The following is a 22866-nucleotide window of genomic DNA, read 5'->3' on the forward strand; positions in this document are numbered from 1 at the left end:
CAGGAAAGATGTTGTCAAGATTGAGAGGGTGCAAAGAAGATTTACGAGGATGTTGCCAGGACTCGGGGACCTAAGTTACAGGGAGAGGTTAAGTCGAGGCAGGGGCCTTATTCCTTGGAACACAGGAGGATAAGAGGTGGATAAGGTAGATCAGGTGAACGCAGAGTCTTTTGCCCAGAGTAGGGGAATCAGTCACCAGAGGGTATGGGTTTAAGGTGAAGGGGGGGAGAGATTTAACAGGAACCCGAGAGGTATTTTTTTCCACAGAGTGTAAGGAACGAACTGCTGGAGGTGGTAGATAAAGCAGGTGCTAATGTAATTTTTGAGAAAAAAAACTTGGACAGCTACATGGATAAGATGAGTTTCCACTCACATCCCACTTTAAGTATTCCTTATGCCATCGATGCTCTGTGATTAGTAAGGGATTGCTTAAGGTGGGATGTGGGTGGAAAGAAAATGTTTGAAAACCATTGTTTTAATCATAACTAATTGACTTGTTATGTGCACGGTTTCAGAACTCCAAAGGAAATGGGCAAATGACAATTTTTCTCAAGCAAAATATGTCAGTAACAATTGGGTCTAGAGCAGTGGTTCTCAACCTTCCCTTCCCACTCACATACCACCATAAGCAATCCCTTACTAATCACAGAGTACCGATGAAATAAGGATTACTTAAAGTGGTACGTGAGTAGGGAAAAAAAAGGTTGGGAACCATGGTTTAGAGGGAAATGGGCCAAACTCAGGCAGGTGGGATCTATTTTTGAGTGGGACATTTTGGTCAGTGTGAGCAAATTGAGCCACATTGTGTGACTCTTTGATTCGAACTGCTTAAATTCATTCTAGTCAATATTAAATTCATGTCTGCTGTAGATGTGTAAATATTTGTTTTTAATTGTCTTGCTGATGGAGTTTTTTTTTCCTTTCAGCTAATTTGTATGATTTTCTACTTTACACAGAGATGGATGATCTTCCTCAGATTAAACTGCAGTTGAATTGAAAACCGGGTAGGAGGCAGGATGATAGAGAACCAAACAGTTTACCATTCTCTGGGTGAAGAAAGCTCTGCTAACCTTGGATCTATTTTGAATGCCTTTTATCCAGGGCCTACGGCCTATTTGTAAACTCCTTAGCTATTCATATCATCCTTGCTACATCTAGTCTGACTTCTCCCATTAAAATGTATGGGTTTCTATGAGATCCCTTCCAGTGAAAGTTGATTAAAATGATCAAATCTCTTGTGTCAGTCCCAGGAATTAGTCTAGTAAACCCTTGTTGTATTCCCTCCATGGCAAGAATATCCTTCCTCAGATATAGAGACCAAAACTGCTGCAATCACAGCATCGTCAGACTTTCATGTTACACACCTGGTGTTGTTTCATCAAGGCAATGTACTTCTATACTCAGATTTGAATTTTTGCTTTCTTCAACTGGTGTGCAAAGCCCCTTTACTGATCTGTCATTATTTTGATAATGCTTTTCTGTTATTGGACAACCAAAGTAGATAACCACTTATTCATCTGCCACGCGTTTTCCCACTTGTGTTCCTCTCACACCTTGCATTGCCCCCAGTTTTGTGCTACCTAAAAATTTGGAGATCTATTTAGGTCCATTATCTAAATAACTTAGTATACTTTGTCTATCTGGGGCCCCTGCAGCACCCCACTCAGACTGTCCGTCACTGGAAAAAGATATGTTTAATCCTGATGTTTCCTGTCTGTCAACCAAATCTCAATCTATGCCATCACAACCAGTCGCCCATTTGCTTTAACTTTGCACATTGATCTTATGTGGGGCTTTATTAAATCCCTTCAGAAATGACCACATCCACTGCTTCCTCCTCATCTCTTCTGGTTACGCTGTCAAAAAAATTCAGTCAATTTGTTAAACATGATTTTCTTTCCATGTGGTAAAGGGCTGACTCCATCTGCAATTACTGCCATTTTGCTGACTTTGAATGCGTATTGCTTCAGGCTTGATTTTGAAAATATTTTTCAAATCGTGAGCTGTTTTAATGTTCTAATCATGTCAGGTAAGTGAGATAGGTGTGGAAAAGCTAACAAATATTATTTGAAGGCTTTTAAGTGTTTGTTGAAGAACCTCTACTCCTTTTGCTTGTATCCACCTAACCAACAAGTTGGATTTCTTGGGTTAAGGTTCGTTTCTTTTTCGTCAAAATACACAAAATTTGTTTACTTTTGTTTACCCCATAAATGCACACAGAGACGTCACTGGTCCAGCACCCCTACCAAGACGATGAAGTAGGTTCCTCCAGAGACACAGTGCTGCGAATCCCACCACCTTCTCTGATGTCAGTTCCTGTGCTGCCGTCACCTCCATCCGTCCCATCAGTGAACCCGAGCCCAAGTTCCCCTCCTTGGCCCCGGTTCTAAATCCACAATACGATTAGAATTAGATCATGTTAGTTTTTAAAGTAAGAACTGTGGAATTATACAGCACAGAAACAGGCCATTGCAGTCATCCTCAGCCATACTCACCGTGATACCCATCTTTACAAATCCCATTTGCCTGCATTAGGTCCATACCTTCTACTCGGTTTTTATCCAAGTACTCTCCAAACGCCTTTCAAATGCTGTAAGTGTACTGCCACTACCACTTCATCCAACACAGCTCAGAACAGACCGCTGTGCCAAATATGATATCCAAATTAAATTTAAAATCCTGCTGCCTGGACATGATGCATATCCCTGTATATCCGTGCATCTATCTGGAACCCTCTTAATGCAACTATAGTGCCTTTTCCCACCACTACCCCAGCAGCCCTTTCCAAACACACAGAACTCCCTACGTTTAAAAAAACTTGCCCCGCACATCTCTGATAAACCTCATCTTAAATGTGTGTTCTCCAGTGTGTGACATTTTACCTTGGAAACACGTTTCTGACTATCTACCTCTTCAATGTCTCTCTTAAACTTCAATCAAGTAGAGTCAGCCTCCAACATTCCAGGAAAAACAAACTTTATTTCCCCAAATACTCCATCAAAAGCAGGCAATCCTCGTAAACCTCTACCCCTTCCAAATCCTCCACACCCTTCCTGTTATGGGACAACCAGAATTGCATTCAGTATTCCAAGAGCGGCCCAACCAAAGTTTTATACAACTGCAACGTGGCTTCAGTACGATACTATTTCCTTACTGCACCATCTACTTGTATGGCCACTTTCAAGAATTTATGAACCTGAATCCCCACAATCCTTAGTACATCGATGCATGTAAGAGCCATACAATTAATTATGATCCCCTTACATTTAACCTTGAAAATTGCAACATCTCGTATGTCTGGAGTAAACTCATTCTGCCATTTCTGTAACTGATCTATCTTCTTTTGAATTCTTTGATAACCCTCTGCACTGTACACCAATCTTAGTGTCATCTGCAAACTTGCTAACCCACCCACCTGTATTTTCATCCAAATCATTTCTCTATATCACAAAGATTAGGGGTTCCAACACCAATCCCTGTTGAACACCTCATCTTCTAATGGGCACCCTCCAAATGGATGGTATTAACATTGACTTCTCTGGTTTCTGTTTACACTCTCCTCCCCCTCCCCCATTTTTCCCTTGTCTCTTTTCACAGAGCCAAAATCAATTACCTCCTTTCCTCTTATCACATCTGATTAACGCTCTTGGGCTGTTAGGTCTGGACTCCTCCCTCCTGCCATTCTTCCCTCTTACTCTCTAGTATTTAATTAAGATGCCTGTTTGCTTTTTGCTTATGAAGAAGGGCACAGGCCTTGCACTGAGGCGCCATCATGTGTTGAAACTGTGGTGGTGAAGGGTGGTCACAATTAACTTGATGTAAAATGTTTTATCTTTTGTGTTTTTTAATCCTTTGAACATAATTTAATTTAGATGGCCTATCCAATTTTAAAAGTTTTTCTACAAATACTGATGACCACCTCTTCACACCACAATGTGAGTCTGATGTGCTGCTGGTTGAACAAAAATTACCATCACGAAAGTCCAACATCATTGTCGTCAGACATTCAGGAAAGTAAGAGGAATAGAGAAATATAAAAGCTGCAAATACTGGAATCTTGAGCAGACAAAAGATTGCTGGAGGAACTCAGCAGGTCAAACGGCAGAAATACTCTGTCAACGTTTCGGGTCTGAACCCTTTGTCTTTGTCTTGATAAAGAGTTTGGACCTGAAATGTTGAACAGTCATTTTTACCCACAGATGCTGTCTGACCTGCTGAGTTCCTCCAACAGTTCTTTGTCTCCAATAAATTCCTTACCTCTCTAGAAAATGTACTGAAGCAGACTAACTATGTGGTTATATTGGAATCCAGGGGGGATGAGTTCTGACCAACTAACTTTGACGTTGTTATAGCTTCCATCTTCGTGATGTTGCCTGTCTCTGCCAAGATCATCTTTGCATTGTCCTATTTCAAGATGCTCAAACTTGATTCAGACTCGATGGGTTCACCCCATTCTATCTGCAACCAGCTCAACAGCTTTCTGAAATATTTTTCCACTTTCAAATCTAAACCGCTCGCACTTTCCCAGATTTGGTTAAAGTTATGTCTTCAGTTATCAAAGTCTTCAGTTCTGGAATTCCTGACCTAAACCTCTCGCCCTTGCTACTCCTCTTGGTTACTGTTCAGATGATCTATAAATTGCTGCTTTGAAGTTTTAAGTTGATTTATTGATGAAGCATGCAGAAGTAAGAAACATTCTCTACAGTCATCTTTTTGGTCCAGTTTATCATGTTTAATATAATTCCAGGGAGAGAAGTTTGTATTAATTAGAATGCAAGTGCTTACTTTGCAACACATTATCATTGAGCTCCCAGGTCAATATAACCTCCTCCTCAAAGATATGTTGGTTGTTAGGATAATTGTCCACATCAAAATGTCCCTGTCTGTGGGTGGTGGATGTGCGAGAGGTTGATGGGGAATGTGGGGAGAATAAACAAGGATTTCATGTAGGATTAGTGTTGGCCAGTCTAGACTTGGTGGACCAAAAGGCTTGGTTTTATTCTATCCCTCTTTTTAACCCTGACTAACTCTACACATCTTCCCAGAAATTATAGACACAGTTTTCTGAACAGATTTTTCAGGTTCTGCATTGCCATAATAAAGCCTTTTCTCCATTTAAGTTGAAGTGGTTTCTTTAATATGGAATATACCGTGGTTGAACCAAACCCCTTGATACTGTGTTTGCTGGAATTGTTGGGGATTTTTCAAAATGGTGTGCAAGCAACTGTGACTTGGACTCTCAGCTAAAATAAAAACAACCTGAAAACCAATTTTAAAAAATTATATGTACCCACTTACTACAAAAATAATGTACAGCTCTTTCATTAATTTAGTTATACTTGATATGGATCATTTTTTGTTGGCGTTAATTTTTGGCTCAACCTTTGGAATAAATCTCTATCACATCTGAAGTACTGCTGGCCAAAACCCCTCGGGTACATCTTGTACAGGTCTACCCCACTTTATGAAGGTAGAGTGTTCCTGAGAAACAGTTCATAAACCGAAAATTCGTAAAGCGAAGACCCATTGACTACTATTGGAGGCAATTTTCATCAAAGGGAAAACCCATTATAATTTCATAAAAGCGGACACGGATTTCTTCGTATAAGCGAATTTCGTAAAGCGAGTATTCGTCAAACGGGGTTTACCTGTGCCTTCTGAGATTCTGACACGACAAATGCCAGATGGATATCGTACCCACATCACATCACCATCAGGGTTACATGGGCTACATTTCAATACTTTACTAGATGACAGCTCAATGATTGGCCTGATTTCAAAAAGCAGCTTTGCGTTAAGATTTTTTAAAATATAGTTTCTGAAATTCCAAGAATCAAAATTTGTTTGAATTCAGTGGATTAATTGCCATGAACTGACTGAAGAATGTGGGTACACTGACATAACAGCAGGTAATCGAAACCTCCTCATTCTGTTGTACTTTCAGATTACCATTTGCCAGAAACAGTGAGACAATGAAAAGCTGCTCTTGGATACATCTCAAAGTCAAACAGTAAAGACTCAAGATGCTAGAAAACTGGGCAACGTACAGGATGTTTTTAGTTGGATGTGGAGGCTGGTGGGGTGGTAGGCGAGGATAAGAGGAGCCCTATCTCATTGTGAGGGAAAGTGTAAGACACTTTGGATCAGAATTAGGCTATTCAGCGCAGGTTGTCTGCACTGCCATTCAAATCATGGCTGATGTATTTTTCCTCTCATCTCCTGCCTCCTCCCCACCTTTTTACTAATCAAGAGCCTATCAACCTCTTCTTTAATGTACCCACTGATGGCCAACATAATTCCACAGATTCACCACCCCCTAACTGAAGAAAAGTTTCCTCATCTCTGCTCTGAAGGGAAATCCTTTCATTCTGAGTTTGTACCCTCTGGTCCCTATTTCTCCCACTGCTGGAAACATCTTCTCCATCTCCACTCAATCGAGCCCTTTCAATATCCAGAATCATTCTAAACTCCAGCGAATAAAGGCCCAGAGCCATCAAATGCTCCTCATACATTAACTCCCTCGTCCCTGGGATCATTCTTGTGATCCAATAAGAGGGCAGTTATGGTCTTTTGAGGATCTTTCAACCCTCTCCAGCACCTCCTGCTGTAGATATGGGGCCCCAAAACTGCATGCAATATTCCAAGGTAGTCTGACCAATGCCTTGTCAAGATGCATCTGGAGTCTTTCTTGTTTGTCTCCGAGATGTGTCCAGGAGCAGCCTTTCAATGTCACACTGTTTCTGGGCGAATGGCAATCTGACAAAGTACAACAGAATGAGGAGATTTCAATTACCTGCTTGTTATATTGCTTTTGTATTGCAGTCCACTTGAAATGAATGTTAACATTGCATTAGAAAACTTGGCCACAAAACCATCAGTACTATCAACTAAATTGTGTACATACAGCATAAAAAGTAGCAGATCCAACTCCGACCCCTGGGGAACACCACTAGTCACCGCCAGCCAGCCAGAGAAGGCCCCCTCTATCCCACTCTGCCTTCTGCCAGTCAGCCAATCTGCTATCCACATTGGTACCTTTCCTGTAGACCATGGGCTCCAATCTTGTTTAGAAGATCTACCAGTGCACCTTGTCGAAAGTGTTCTGAAAATCCAAATGAACAACATCCTCTGATCCTCCTTTGTCTGTACTGCTTGTTACTTCCAACAGGTTTGTGGTGAATGGATGAGGGCGCGGGTGTTTTTTTTTTGCCTTTTCTAAAAATTGTTTTTACAAAATATTTAAAGTAATTTACTCAATTTCATTTCAGATTTTAATTGCATGTTCCATTGTGGAGATGAGAATATTTTATATTTTATTCACACCACACTAGAAGCCGATTCCATTATTTAAACCCAATTACACCCAAATAATCCTACGACCTCGTATGTTTTGAAGGGTGGGAGGAAACCAGAGCACCTGGAGGAAACCCACACAGACACCTGAAGAGCATGCAAACTCCTTATGGACAGCACCCGATTCAAACCGGGGTCATTGGCGCTGTAATGGTGTTGTGCTAATATTATTGCAGTGTGGTGAATTTGTGATCCATTAGCTGATGAAAATTGATCCATGAAGATTGAGAATTAGCATGAATGTCATTTTTAAGATCAAGCATATTGGAAATACTGAAGATCAAAAAGCGTAATTGACCCCTCTTTCAATTTGCCCATCAGGGTGAAATCAGTTAAAATTTGCAAACATTTTAATTAGTGTTCTATTAAAAAATAACTATCTTTGTTGCATAATGATTCAGGGTACGTTTCTGTTGCTTTGCCCGGTCTTTTCTGCTTTCAGTTGGGATCAACTCACAATTCAAGTACTGAATGAACTGATAGAGATACTTATTAAATATTGCAAATATATTGCAGGATACATGTTTTACTAAGGAATTGATTCAATTATATTTTTAACCATAATTACTTTCAAGATGTAATTATCATCCGAAATGCTTGAGATAAGCATCAGTGAGCAGCCTTTGGCTATTAAAATGAGCCATCAAAGAACAGCTTCAAGAGGATAATTTTAAACACTGAGCAGGAGCCAAAAAAAATTGAAGTGTTTTTATAATTATTTTTAAGGTTCAGCCATATAGAAATCAATTTTATTGGGGTGAAACCTAAACTGAAACAATCAGACTTGGTGGCTGGATTGTCAAACAACCTTAAATGTTTAATTGCATAACGGCAACCATTCAAGCTTTGGCAAAATAAGAGATAAATCATGTGCAAAATCAAATCCCCATTCAAAATTTCAGGGCAAAGGACAGTGAAGGCTAAAAAAAAAGTAAAATTCCGTAAATTTTTCTTCCTGGAGCTCACAGCTCCTGTTAACAATGACCACTAATTAGACCAGGGTTACCTGATGTTTACAAGTGGGTTGAGAAGGGATTTTGTACAGTCACAGGGATTATGTGATTCATAGGGATTGAGTAAATTGAATCTGAATTTTTCACGTGCCTCAATAAATGTACCGTATGGCAGTATTTTTTGGAGCTGCTGTCAAAGATTAGACTATAATTGCCTTCTTATTGTATTATGGAAGGGGAATTAACCTAACATATATATTGAATGAAAATTGTAGGTAATTGTACTTCATTTTCTATCACTAAGAGAATGATGTCATTCTTATTTATACATTCTGATAATGCTTGGAACCTGAATATATGACACGCAAAATTACAATTGGTTGACGACCGTGCTGCTATGATTGGATTAAAAATACAGAAACTCAGCAGGTCTTGGAGTATCAGGAGATAACAATATATTACTGATGTTTCGGGTCTGAGCCTTTCCTCAGAGCATGAGTTTAAAAAAAAGCAAGACCAGCTGGGTTCCTCCAGGCATTTCTGTGTTTTTACTGCAATCACAGCATCTGCAGACTTTTGTCTTTCAGTTCTATGTTTGAATCTCTATCATTTCAATTTATTTGAGTTTATTTAAAGAAGGGGGGGGGGGGGTTTGGAATATATTAGGAGTCCCTAGCTCCTTCATAAGATTGGAAAGTTTGAGAGGGAGAGAGACATTTTTATGCTACCCATCCCAAAGAGCTTTCTCAAGACAATGACATGTTTTGGTATGCCGCAGCTTTTTGAAATGTCAGACTTGACAAATGCTATGCAAGTCCAAGTTGGCAAGATGCCTCCAACTCAGCTGTCTGATCACATGTGCCCGAACTTGTACATAAAGAGCATTTATGAAGGAACTGAGTGTTTCCAACGTCCATCAGGAGCACGCAGTGGTTCAATGAGAGGGGAGCACCATTTCTCATTTGTTGGCGAGGAAGGAGGACTGGTGGATCTGTGATTACTGGAGTCAAAAAAACACTTTAAAGTTCTGTCACAGCAAATCCAAATCCATCTTGATATTGATACATATTTAACTCTGAATTATTAAAGTTAAATCATATTCTGACAGCAGATTTGGAAGAGTGAGGAATTCCACTCAGTATGACTATAGGAAGCAAAAATATTTAATTTGTTAGAATCTTCATTGATTATGTTGATGAGGATTGGTAGATGTTCCAACTCCAAATATGAAGAAAAATATTTAGCATTTTAAAAAATCCTTTCTGAAGTTCATCAATTAAGTATGTTCGAAATCACAGAAACACTGGAGGAACTCAGCAGGTCCCGCAATGTCCATTGAAGATAAAGATGTTTTACTGACGTTTCGGGCCTGTAGGCCCAAAACATCAATTATATATCTTTACTTCCTCTGGACGCTGGATGTCCTGCAGTTTCTCCAGCATCTGCAGATTTTGTTGTTTCACTCTAATAGGTGTGTGCACCGTGATCTGAGGAAATGCTGTTTTGTATGGTTTTGTATATATACAGTCGAATGATAATAAACTTGAAAATATGTCATATTTCTGCCGAAAGAACGCTCTGAAATTATTCTTTATAATTGAAACTTATCAGTCCGATTATATCTTGTGGAAGCTTTGGTTTTGCAGATTCTTTTTAGAGTGTACAATAGTTTAGCTTACACTTCAATGGAGACTTAATTGAACCATGATAGAACAGAAACTGAATCCCATTATGGCTACTTCTCCCATCCCTCTTTTTACAGATCAGCAAGGTGGAGATGAGATATGGCCTCTGTGGTTCATTTTGGGTCTGTTCATTTCTTGGTTTCTGGAGTAGATATTTCCCCATGTTCCCTGCTCAACACCCATCATTGTACTGGATGGCAAGTTTCCAGAGGAGCTTCCCCTCTCTCCAGTATATCAGCAACTTTATGATTGGTTATTTGTTTTATTTTCCCTCAAAGATGACTTCCAGTAACTTTTGCTTTTGTTGCCCTATCTGTAAAGCCCTGATAATTAAGCCTGTAAACTTTAATTTAAAGAAAACTAGCCACAATGAATATTTGGAAACTTTTGTGCACCTGATGATTTATTTTCCTTTTCTCAACTGGCATGACTGACCTTTTAGCCATGACTTGAATGAGTCTGCTTTAAATTACTGTCTGAAATAATTTGAGCATTTAATCCGTGTCACACTCCAGCAGTTGCACTGCATAAAGCAACACTATTATCTTGCTGAAATGCATTGTATCAGTAAATCAAATCCTGGCTATTCACCAGAAGTAGTTGATTGTAACGGCATTTCAGTTGTCGAGGGATATTTTAGTTACGTGAAATGCGGTAGTCATTCCTGGAGTTTCACCGTGTTGAGCTTCTAAATTTGAGAACCAGTTCTTAATACTATTTTCGTCCTCATCCATACTTACGCATTGAATTTCCTGATCATGGCCAAAGTTGAGTTTTCCACACCACTCGAACCTTCAGATCTCTTTTGCATATAGTTGAAAAGGTTTCATACTTGCAGGCCAGAGTGGTTTTGATGAAGGGTTCCAGCCCAAAATCTGGTCCATTCTTTTCCTCCCACCAATGCTTCTCGGATTGTTCTGCCAGCAGAGTGATTTTTGCTGACGAGAGCAGAATGTAGGTTGGAGTTTAATTCGGGGGAAGGGGGAGGGGAGAGTGAAAAGTAACACTGAAGAAAACACATGTAAAATGTTCACATTGACCTTTTATTCGATTACAGGTATATTTTAATGTGATTTGGAGAAGCGATAGAAATGTTGTACTTCCATGCTATCTCAAGCCTCCTTCAGTTTGCCCAAATAATTATATAAAATTGGCTGTATTCAAAACAGCTTTTGTAGATTTCTATATTTATTCAGCAATTTATATCAAAGCAGCAGAGTGTTGATCCTCTTGTTGATATTTTTATGCTTAAATTAACTGGGTGATGGTTTAATCACAGGCAAAAGTAGAATAAACTGTCATCTTTTGTAGGTTGGTTCTCATCGGGATGAATCTGTCAGTCTCCATAGCAACCATTCGATCCTCCCCAATACAGTTCCCCCTTCAAGTGCAGAAATAAATAACCAGGCACAGGATAACTACAGAGGTAATTTTTAGGGCAACATAATTCAAAATGGTGTTATTTTACTGACTGTGAACTCTAATGGCCCTAATAACTTGTAGTTTATTGTGAGGAAGAGTTTTTTTTTATACCCGGTGTCTCTATATTTCCGCACAGGATTATCAAGCTTACAAAGTCAGTCGACTGTCTTGGGCCCGACAGAAGTCAAAACAGAAGAGAAAGATGAGAACACAAACGATTCCTTCTCATCTGAGGACAAGAGGTCAGATGATGAAGGATGTAAAAAAGATCTCAAGCTGCCATCCAGAGGAAGGGCAAAGTAAGTCTGTGATGTGCTAAATTACCTTTGACAGCAGACAGATTCTCACTGCTATCGTCAGGAAGGAGGTATCGGAGCACACTCAATGTTACAGAACTACCTTCTTCCCCTCCGCCATCAAATTTTTAATGGACAATGAAGACACTACCTCACTTCTTTTTCTCTTCTTGCATTAATTAATTGTTTTTAAATATTGTACTTCAGAGCAATTTTGCACCTGTAACGCACAATAACGCTGCTGCAAAGCCACACGTTTCGCGACACGTTCATGACAATAAACCTGATTCTCAAGAGGTTGATCTTGGTTGCTCGCGCATATCTTGCATGACTGGTACTTACTGCCACCTCCTGTTTAATTGCAGTCACCATGAAGACGAGGACCTTAATCCAGAGCAAAAAGCAGAGAGAGAGCGCGACAGGAGAATGGCAAATAATGCAAGAGAGCGCCTCCGCGTGAGAGACATCAACGAAGCATTTAAAGAGCTCGGACGCATGTGTCAACTTCATTTGAAAAGTGAAAAGCCCCAAACCAAGCTACTTATTCTTCATCAGGCAGTAACTGTCATCCTAAATCTGGAGCAACAAGTTCGAGGTCAGTAGGCCATGCGTTGACCATGAACTTTCACTAACAGTTTGTCATGTGGTTGTCAGGGATATCTGAGAGCCCACCACATCTGAAGGTCAGACTTATGGTCAGTACTTCATCTGCCAGCAGCAATGAACAGCAGAATTATACCCAACTACATGGAATAAATTCCACACCGAGTCACCTGCCAGCAATGGTTGAGATAGGAAAGGGATGATCAGCTTCCTAGTGTAGAGGAGGCATGTTTGAGGAAGGAACCAGAGGGTACAAGATTCATCTCAAACCATATCCCACATACAGGCAGTTTCCACTGTTCAGGTAACAAATATTTCCCCTAACAGAGTTCAGAAATTTGAGATGCAGAATAGCATTTGCTCTCTCGAAATTTATGTGGGAGAAAAATAAGGAAAATAATCACAAAATGTATTGTTCCACATGCTATTTGACACATACACAGAAGATGGCAGCTTTAGGTTGTAGAACATCATGATGTGGACCTATTTCAATCCCTTCCTAATGCTGTGGTGCCTGTCTCTGGAGGCATGGCAACCATGCAGATCAGAAAGTTGGAGGGGAGAGTTTAATGCAGCAATGTCTCTTTATTTAACAATAGATCTTTTCTCAAATCTTCCATAACTTCAAAGCCCTTGCCAAAGTTCTGACTTGTTGATGCAATAATGTGCACTCGAATAAATAAACTAAGCCTTAATATTTGCATTCATGTTTGAAACTGGACTGGCACCTGATTTGCCAGAAATGCAAATCCTTCTTTCTGCCTCAAATGACCAGCTGAGATAGCAGATGAGAGAAACAACAATGACTAGTGTCTAATATTCTTGTGAGCCAACCTCAGGTTCAATTCTTCTTTGTCTGTGAGCTTCATTCCTGACCCATTTAACTTTTACAGCATCTCTTCACTGCCCTCAGTACTGCTTATTATTGATCTTAGTGATGCTCTTTGCTTTAAATTTCACACGCCTTTAGCGGCCGTTCGCAGAACTGTTTGAGTTGTGGCTTTGTTGGTCATACCTCTTGAGATGAAAAGTTGTCAGTTTGTCCTACTCAGAGACTCAGTCATTCATATATGGGCAATTCAAGCATTCCTAGTGGATGCTGCACTAAAACGCACACAGGAATGCTGGAGGAACTCAGACAGTCTCCCAGTGTCCAACTTTTCAGGCCTGAGCCCTTATTCAATGTACGCAGTATAATCAAAAAGCAGGCAGGCATCTTGGAGGAACAACTCCTCATCTTCCACATGGGCACCCTCCAACCTGATGGCATTAACATGGACTTCTGTGGCTTCCGTTAAGAATCCCCCCCTCCCCTTTCTTCCTTGACTCTCTCCCTTTTCCCTCTGTCTCCTTTCACAGAGCTAAAGTAAATTTGCACCTCTCTTATCCAATTAACACCTTTTGGCTGTTGGTTTGAACTCCTCCTCTCATTTTTTCCCCCTTTCTGTCCAGTCTTCAGTTAAGATCCCTACCTACCTTTTGCTTATACCTTGAAGAAGGGCTCAGACCTAAAAAGTCGACAATATATCTTTGCCTCCTGTGGATGCTACGAGACCAGATGAGATCCTTTGCCATTTTGGAGTGTTTTTACTACAATCTCAGCGTCTGCAGACTTTCATGTTTCACTCTGGTATCTGCACTTGTCAAAAGGGGTCTGTCTTTCAAGCTGAGACATCTAAACATAATCGCATTTGACCTCAGATTGATGTAAAAAAGATCTCTAGATTTTTAATTTCAGAGGAGAACAGGTGCGATCTCTCACACACCTTAAAGATATTTTTTCCTCAAAATTAAACCATAAATGCCAGATTCATGTAAGACAGCAATAATTACAATAATACCAAAGACGGGGAAGGATCCATTAACACCAGCATCATATAGACCAATATCTCTACTTAACTCAGATTATAAGATAATAGCGAAATTATTAGCAAACAGATTGGCTGATTGTGTACCAAAAATAGTAAAACAAGATCAAACTGGGTTTATTAAGAAAAGACGAACAACAGATAATGTCTGTAAACTTATTCATCTAATTCATGCAGTTCAAGGAAATAAGAAGCCAACAGTGGCTGTTGCTTTAGACGCAGAAAAAGCCTTTGACAGAGTAGAATGGAACTATTTATTTAAAGTAATACAGAGGTTCAATCTACCAGAAAAATATATTAATTGGATTAAAGCATTATATAATGGACCGTTGGCGAAGGTAACAGTAAATGGATATGCATCGAGCCAATTTAAATTAATTAGGTCATCTAATCCATTATCCCCCTCATTGTTCGCCTTAGCAATAGAACCATTGGCAGAACAGAAAATAAAATAAAAGGGATAAAAATAAAGGAGAAGGAGTATAAAATCAGCTTATTTGCAGATGACATCATAGTATACCTAACAGAACCAGAAATATCAATAAAATAATTACAGAAGAAATTGAAGGAGTATGGAGAAATATTGGGCTACAAGATCAACGCAAATAAAAGTGAGGCGATGCCAATGAGTTACGCGGATTATACAGAATTTTAAAAAAGAATCACCATTTAAATGGCAAGCGCAAGCAATCCGATACCTAGGGATCAGGTTAGATAATAACTTAAGCCACCTGTACAAACTAAATTATCAACCACTAATAAAGAAATTGCAGGAAGACTTAGAACATTGGAAAGAATTACCGCTATCGTTGATAGGGAGGGTAAATTGCATTAAAATGAATGTCTTCCCAAGGATACAATACTTATTTCAATCATTATCAATTCCCTTAACAGAGAAATTCTTTAATGAACTAAAGAGAATAATAAGGAAATTCTTGTGGAAAGGGAGGGAAACCAAGGGTAGAGTTAGATAAATTAACAGAGAGGTATAACCAAGGTGGTTTGCAGTTACCAAACTTTAAAAATTATTATAGAGCCGCACAATTAAGATATTTATCAGATTTTTACCAGACAAGAGAAAAATCAGACTGGACTAAGATAGAACTAGATAAAATAGGGGAGAAAGTACCGGAACATATACTTTATAAGTGGGATGAAAAGCTGGTGCAATATAAAAGCTCACCAGTATTGCTTCATTTACTTAATATATGGAAGAAGATTCACTTAGAAAGGAAAAAAACGAATTACCAAATACCAAAATTGTTATTGACACAAAACCCACTGATCCCTTTTACAATAGATAACCTTTCCTTTAGAGAATGGGAGAGAAAAGGAATCAAAAGAATAGAAAATTGTTTTTTGGGAAATAATGTATTAACAGTTGAAGTACCAATATGGAATAACTCATGGTACGATGTTTGCATATCTTCAACTGAAAGCTTATTTAAAGGATAAATTGGGAAACAGACTGTGATTACCAGAAGAAAACAGCTTTGAATATGAGATTACAGACACAGTGATAATTGAAAGATTTATAACGAACATGTATATTAAGCTGTTAAGATAAGGAAAATTATGAAATAAGCTATAAACCAAAACAAAAGTGGGAAAAGGATTTAAACATAAAAATGAGGTATGGGAAAAGTTATGTTCTGGAATTATGAAGAATACAATAAGCACAAGGTTACGCATGATACAGTATAATTGGTTACGCAGGTTATATATCACGCCTCAAAAGTTAAAAGAATGGGATCCAACATTATCAGATGTTTTCGCTGTAAGAAGGAAATGGGAACAACAGTAAATGCAATTTGGGCATGTACGAAAGTGAAAATGTTTTTGGAAGATCTAAATCTATATTAAATAAAATAACATACCAAAAAATCCAGAGATCTTTCTTCTAAGTTACATAAAAAGTAAGGAATTATGCCTCAAATTGGATAAAGCGCAAAAAAGATGAATTATGATAGCCTTAGCAGTAGCAAAAAAATGTATAATGTCAACTTGGAAAATGGAAGAGAGCCTGAGAATACACCAATGGTACATGGAAATGAATAAATGTATTCCATTGGAAAAAATCACATCTAATTTAAAAAATAAAGTCACATTATTTGAACAAATTTGGGAACCGTACATGGAACATAACAGAGAGGGCTTGTGTCGGACAATGATAAGAAGACAAAGCAACTTGATCCAGTGTGTAAGAGCAGATGACACATTTTTCTTGTTTATTTTTCATTGTGTGAAGATATTGTTTTAAGGTTTTATTGTATTGTATATGTTGAATATTTATTGGTTTTGGTGGGGGGTGGAAAGGAGGGAGGGAGGGTGGGGGAGGAAAAAAGAGAGAAAATCCCACTGTGTATATTTAATGAGAAACGTTTGTACATATTTTGGTTGATATGGTTCACAGTGTGAAAAATAAAAAATTATTTTAAACAAATTAATCCATAAAGAACCACTAAAGCTGATCCATAAAAGTCAGAAACTTTTTGCTGTTTGTGAGAAATTGCTGTTACATTTCCGACATTACAACAATGGATACACTTCAAAGGAGTGTTTGTTATCATCAAATACAGGGGTCGGTCATTCAGCCCTTTGAACCTGCGCCACGATTCTGATTGACATTCAGATTGACATTCAGATTGACTCTGGATGATCAGGAGACTTCGGTACTCCTATGGTGGAATTTTCTGGTATCAAGCAAAACGTGGTGTAAATGAATTTGAGACAAAAGTGAGCATGTGATGCCATACTGGAACTGTCCTGGCAGGCCATGTGATGTGCTCCTGTTCCTCATTTCTAATTCAAGATTATTGTATCGTCGTGTAATAAAACAGAAAATGTGATATTACACAAAATTTCCTTTCGTCTAATGTAAGGCAGATGAAGATTCACCATCAGCAGAAATTGCCCAGTGGCAATTTCATAGAAAGAGAAGCAAAAGAGAGTCCTCCCAGTGTCCATGGATTCGCCTCCAGCGCTCCTGCAGCCACACAACCTTCAGTACAAACCTCAGCAACCCTAGCTCCAGGTGCACACCTCTGACACGATCAAGAAGCCTCCAACATCCTTTTGTTCAGATACCTTGTAATCCCTTCAGCCAGTCCGCGAGACCCTTGATCAGTGTCGGTAGCAGCCCGCAACCTGCATGGGTTCCTCACCCCAAGTCGCCTACAACCTGCTGCCTGTATGTTCTTCAGTCTCTGGTCTGCCGCCATGGTCACCATTTCGTGGGTCGTCTCTTCTGCTTCTCCAACTGGGATGGGGGGGGGGGTAATGTGGTGGTGGTCTCCCCGTTTTCTGGTGCCCTGCACCAGTCCTTAGCTTCCCTGAAGTCTGCAGCCCCTCATGGCTGCTGTCACTCATAGATGCCGCCAATTTGGGCCCAGATCCCGCAGTCACGCGATTTTAAACTAAATGACCGTTGGCTCCATTAACAGACTACTTAAAACCTGAAAAGAGCTGATGACAGTCAGACTGGCTGTTGGTCCCTGTGGAGGAGCGTGACTCCGCCCTCCACGGGTCCACACCAGTGGCAGCGCTATCATTTTTTAATATAAATTAATCAAGGGACTGTGATGATTCCTTACATGGAATTTTGGGGGTCAACAAAGCTCAGATTCTGCCGTCCCTCCTGTCAGAACTGCTGCCGATTTACCCACTTTAAGGATATATCTCCCAGAAAAATTGAGGGCTTTGTCAGATAAAATAACTGGGGTTATTAAATCGTGCACTTGGATTTTTATTCATCAATATCTGCAAATTATTTTGTTGTCGAGATAGTTGATGTATTTTTTTTCTTTCAAATGTGCAGAGAGGAACCTTAACCCTAAAGCAGCCTGCCTTAAAAGGAGAGAAGAAGAGAAGGCATCTGCCGCATCGGTAGATGCACCAGCAACACATCCTGCAGTTCACTCCGGACTCAGCGACACTACCAACCCTATGGGTCATTTGTAAACTGCCAGGTACTGCTCTTTAAAGCTGATGGTCAACTCCGGCATCACTTCCAGTAAACTGCAGTAAAATCCCTGCTATCCAGAATTCAAGCAGCCTGCAAAGAAATTGCAGGAAATAAGTAGGTAAAATATATGTAAGCCAATTACACAACACACAATCTCAAGCAACCAGGAAATTCACTTGTCTGCCATCTGCCAATCCCCATAGGCGCTGGATATCAGGGTTTTTAACGAAATTAGTTATATTACCTTGACGTATTAAAATCCAGGAGCTCTCACTTGTACTTAAGCCAAGTATAAGTGACATTGAGTTAAATGCTGTAAATGCATTGCCTATACAGTATTTCTCTTTTTATTAGCTTTAAATGTTTGGAAACTTGAAAATGTTCTTTAAAATTTGTGGACAGTTGCAACATGAACTTAGCAAATGTGGCAGTTGCATGGCTCTGTGGATAAATAAATTAGATACATTATCCAATACTTCAACTTCATGTAAATTTGGTAATTTAAATGCATCTCCTTTGCAATTTAGTCCAAGTTTCCATAAATATATATCTGAATATTTTCTGCTCCCTTTCAAGCTTTTGTAATTTTGATAAATGAGCATCATGTTGCCCCAAAATGCCTTGCATATGTGGCCACTTTGGTTTTCTGTGCACATATGAAAGCTATGAAGTCCAGCTTCAAATGTGTGGCTGTTGAAGAGTTGAAAGTTATGTGAAAAGAAATGTTTAATGAGCAATCTGTGTTGGAACTACTGTGAAATGATTTCAGTTCAGGAAGGACAGGGAAGCAGATTCTCTGATGGAAAACCAAGGTGATTACAGAAGTGTTCTTCCAGAAAATCAGCGTGAATGAAGCACGTACAGAATACATTGAATTAACAGCAGGATACAGATCAATGGCACTTTAGACTGAGAGTCATGCAATCATTTGGATTGGGAATGTGTGCATTTAACAAAACTTGATGTATTTACATACAAAATGCAAGCATGACGTTCCACATTCTCAATGGATGAGGTGAAGGTCAAGCATACTTCAGGCTTAACTCCCATGTTTATAAGCGATGTCATTTTTCTTGGGTTTGCTTGCAGTTACAAACTCTTTCTAATATTTTCTTGCAGGTCAAAAGTCTGGATCGGTTTTGTAAAATAACAAGCGAATCATCTTTTCATACAAGGAACCAGCCAACTAACTTTCTTTCATAAAGCCACAGTTGGAAAACTTAACGCACTTGAACCTGAAACCCAGAAGCAATCTCTTGATCAATATGGCATCGTATTCAACCCACTGAACATTTGTCTGACCCGAATCTGAATTTTGGCCCACAGTCCCCACCAATCTGTTGCAAGCAGTATTGCTTCCACACAATCAGAGACTGTTGCAATGATCTCAATGTTTGTTGAAGTTGCCTTGTGCCTAAACTTGTTGGTTGATGAAATGCATTTAAGACAAAAATTATTTATTGCTACTGAACTATAAAGTCTACTTTAAAAGGGAAATGTTAAAATCTGATGTTTCATTTTTCAGCTGGGCTGATGCTAGTATCTGTTAAAAGTCGTTCCCATCCAGAGAACATAGCAGGAATGAGCTCTGACCCCAGCATTACCACAACCTATTAGTGTCTTAAAAAAGGATGGGACATCTTCACTGTCTTCTCCATTCCTTTGGCCACACAAATCGCATTTTCCATGAATCAGAAAATTCCTTGTTGGTGCGTTTTTTTTTGTTCTCTGGTCACATTTTTTTTGCTAAATTATATTCAAAGCCTGTCTCATGATAGTTTGCTGTAATAGCAGAACTTGTTTTTATTGAAAAAGGGCAGGTCTGATCATAACTTCACTTAGTTTGAAATAAAGTTAGCTGCCTTCATACTTAAAAGTAAATACCCATTCTTATCTGTTTTATTTGTAATTTTACAAACTTTTAAGCTTCTAGGCTCCATAGTAAAACTTGTAACGTGAAGTGTAAATTAGAACATTTTCTAATTTTAGAATTACTTTGTTTTTCAAGCATTTAATACTACATTTAGTATACGTGGAAGTGTTGGCTGTAATTAGGCACAGAAGCAAATCGAAGGTTTCAGGCTCTGAAAGTGTTGGAGAGCTGATAAAATCCATGGTTCACCAGGGCCAGTAGTGTTGACAATGGACAAAATAATGCTGTCAGCTTAATTAAAAATCTGGAGGGAGGAAAGTCACCAGCTTTCTGAGACCATACTTTGCTTTTGATATCTCCTTATCTGCATGGCTAGTCAGTGGATCGAGATTCAGAGACTGATGTAGTCAGAATTGCAACTGCCCTGACCTTTGAAGCCAATATGACTGACTCATATGAGTTGTTTTAAACCACTTAGAATTTCTTTGCGATTCCTCCTGGCTGATCTTTGTGGGGTTTTTTTATGTGTAGATTAATGTTCCTTTGTTTCTGTTTAAACTGTCTTCCATTCAAAAGGAATATCAAAGGGAAAATACCTGATACAGTTACTCACTGTTATCTGAATGTTGGCAATTGGTTCCACAAAACGAACAAATGCATTCCTTTGTTCCAAGCACTAAGGCAACAAAGGAAAATCTGTACAAGTTGCCACAATGGGCAAATAGGAATGTCGAACACTTGCTTTTGAAGGATTCATCATGAATTTTTTGTTGACAAATTTTGTCGGATTTTGTTAATCTGATTGATTCATGTTGACTAATTCAAAATCAGTTAACACCTATTTTTCTGTATTTGTGGCCTTGTTCAGTTCACTTTTAATGAGCTAACAGTTGTTTAAATGTGCTAAAGAGACGATGTGCCACATTCTGGCCTTCCAAGCCTGGCTCTGAGCTTTCCTTCCCGTTGGCTATTATAGATGCATTATGCCCAGAAGCTTGCTTCAAAAGAAAAGAAACATTTGGCTTATTTTTCACTGTAGCTAGTCTTTTATACAATAATCTTGTAAGAAAATTTCTTGAATTCTAAATATTACTCTTTCTAGATTTTTGAAATCAAAAGTTTTCAGTAAAAAAAGTTTCTTACTTTATTTTACTATATTAGGTAGCAGAAGGTAGGGTTATTTACCATAACCTGTCCATTAATATCAGAAAATAAAATAGCATCCTAAGAACATAGTAGGTTCTAGCTAAAACTGTGTAGTACCTATGGAATATTGTACAAGCTAAATGTCTGAGATAAGTTGCTTCACATCTTGTTCTCCAGTTTCCATTGTTGGTTAATGCAGATTCGTACCCGTGTCAAATTTAAGGTATTGTTGATAAACCTTTCTACGCAACAGCAAGAAGTAAAAGATTTCTGTCCAGTGACAACAGAAACCACAATATGTGTGTATATATAACATTTATGTAGCAATAAATGTGCCATCTTTTTTAACAAGACAAATGACTTTTAATGTTTCTTCATGAATGAATCCCTAATGTTCTGAAAACAAAATGTGAATGAATTGTCCCAGTCACCAACTCTCCCTATTGCAGAGAGACAAGTGTAATGAATTTGCTTAACTGCTGGTTAAGTTTCTTCCATAAAAAGATTGCACTTGTTTTATGCACAAAACTGCTAGCTTGCTCTTTTCACTTGGGCCTTTTTGCTAATAATAAATCAAAATAATTTTAAATTCTGAAAAGTATACCCTTTGGTGATGTGGTAAACAATATCAAGGTTTGTGGTCACTTTGAATACATTGTTAGAAAATTAACTCATCAACAGAACTGAATTTAAATAACACTGGCAACAAATATTTTCAAAAGGTTTGCTTCCTGAAAAAAAAATGGGGATTATGATAGACAACTTCAAACTGTAAATGATCTTTTATTGAATTTAGCATGTTTAATTGCATAACAGTGCTAATACATGCGTTAGATCAACTGACCTAAAAAATGTTTTTCACTGATTTTGTTTGTACTCAGCATCTGATGGCTCTTGTGTCAGTTTCCAACAATAGTTGACCAGCATTGATGGATTCCAGTGGCCCTGATACCGTTTTTCTGTCGTTGCAATATCCTGGTAAATCATTTCCCCTTGTTCGTCACTGACAGCACCAAGATCAGCAGGGAAGAAGTCCAAGTGCAAGTGCAGAAAATGAATTTTCAATGACATGTGGCTTTTGTATGCATGAAGTAGACTTAAAAATTACAGGAAATCACAAAATAGGTGATAGTTTAAAAAAAAACCAGCAAGTGATTACAGGTACACGATCCATTATCCGGAACCCTTGGGGGACAGTGTGTTCCGGATTTTGGAAAGCCCACCCAAATTGTGCTGCAGTATACACCCCCACCCCCTTCCAGTCACCCGGCCTGCCTCCCCTAACTGCGGTCCCTTGGCCGCCTCCCCCAACCGCTGGTCCCTCGGCCGCCTCCCCCAACCGCTGGTCCCTTGGCTGCCTCCTCCAAACGCTGGTCCCTCAGCCACCTGGACGTCTCCCCCGACCGCCGGTCCCGTGGCCGCCCAGACGTTTCCCCCGACCGCTGGTCCCTCGGCTGTCTCCCCGACCGCCGATCTCTCGGCCACCTGGACGCCTCCTCCTCCGACCGCCGGTCCCTCGGCCCCCGGACATCTCCCCCGACTCCCAGTCCCTCGGCTGTCTCCCCCGACTGCGATCCTTCATCCGCCTCCCCGACCGCGGTCCTTCAATCGCCTCCCCAACCGCCGGTCCTTCAGCCGCCCAGCCGTCTCCCCCAACCGCCGAGCCCCACTTGCTGGAATTTGGAGCTTTCCGGATTTTAGAT

General features: G+C 39.4%; 1 protein-coding gene across 15 annotated transcripts in view; it reads left to right on the forward strand.

The window, feature by feature from the left end:
* Positions 1-21520, forward strand: part of tcf12 (transcription factor 12) — a 354049-nt gene extending 332529 nt beyond the window's left edge. For 11 of the 15 annotated variants that reach the window (XM_069910856.1, XM_069910855.1, XM_069910861.1 and 8 more), the window contains 5 exons: positions 11303-11417; positions 11550-11712; positions 12075-12304; positions 17998-18148; positions 19264-21520. In XM_069910856.1, the coding sequence (XP_069766957.1) occupies positions 11303-11417; positions 11550-11712; positions 12075-12304; positions 17998-18140 (651 nt within the window). In that variant the 3' untranslated portion in view covers positions 18141-18148; positions 19264-21520. Of the gene's footprint in view, positions 1-956; positions 1005-3872; positions 4015-11302; positions 11418-11549; positions 11713-12074; positions 12305-17997; positions 18149-19263 lie in introns of those variants that run through there. The other 4 variants (XR_011348679.1, XM_069910867.1, XM_069910869.1 and 1 more) reach the window with 4 other exon arrangements.
* Positions 21521-22866: the final 1346 nt, after the last annotated feature.

Source organism: Narcine bancroftii, chromosome 14, assembly GCF_036971445.1.
Source record: "Narcine bancroftii isolate sNarBan1 chromosome 14, sNarBan1.hap1, whole genome shotgun sequence".
NCBI classification, from domain to species: domain Eukaryota; kingdom Metazoa; phylum Chordata; class Chondrichthyes; order Torpediniformes; family Narcinidae; genus Narcine; species Narcine bancroftii.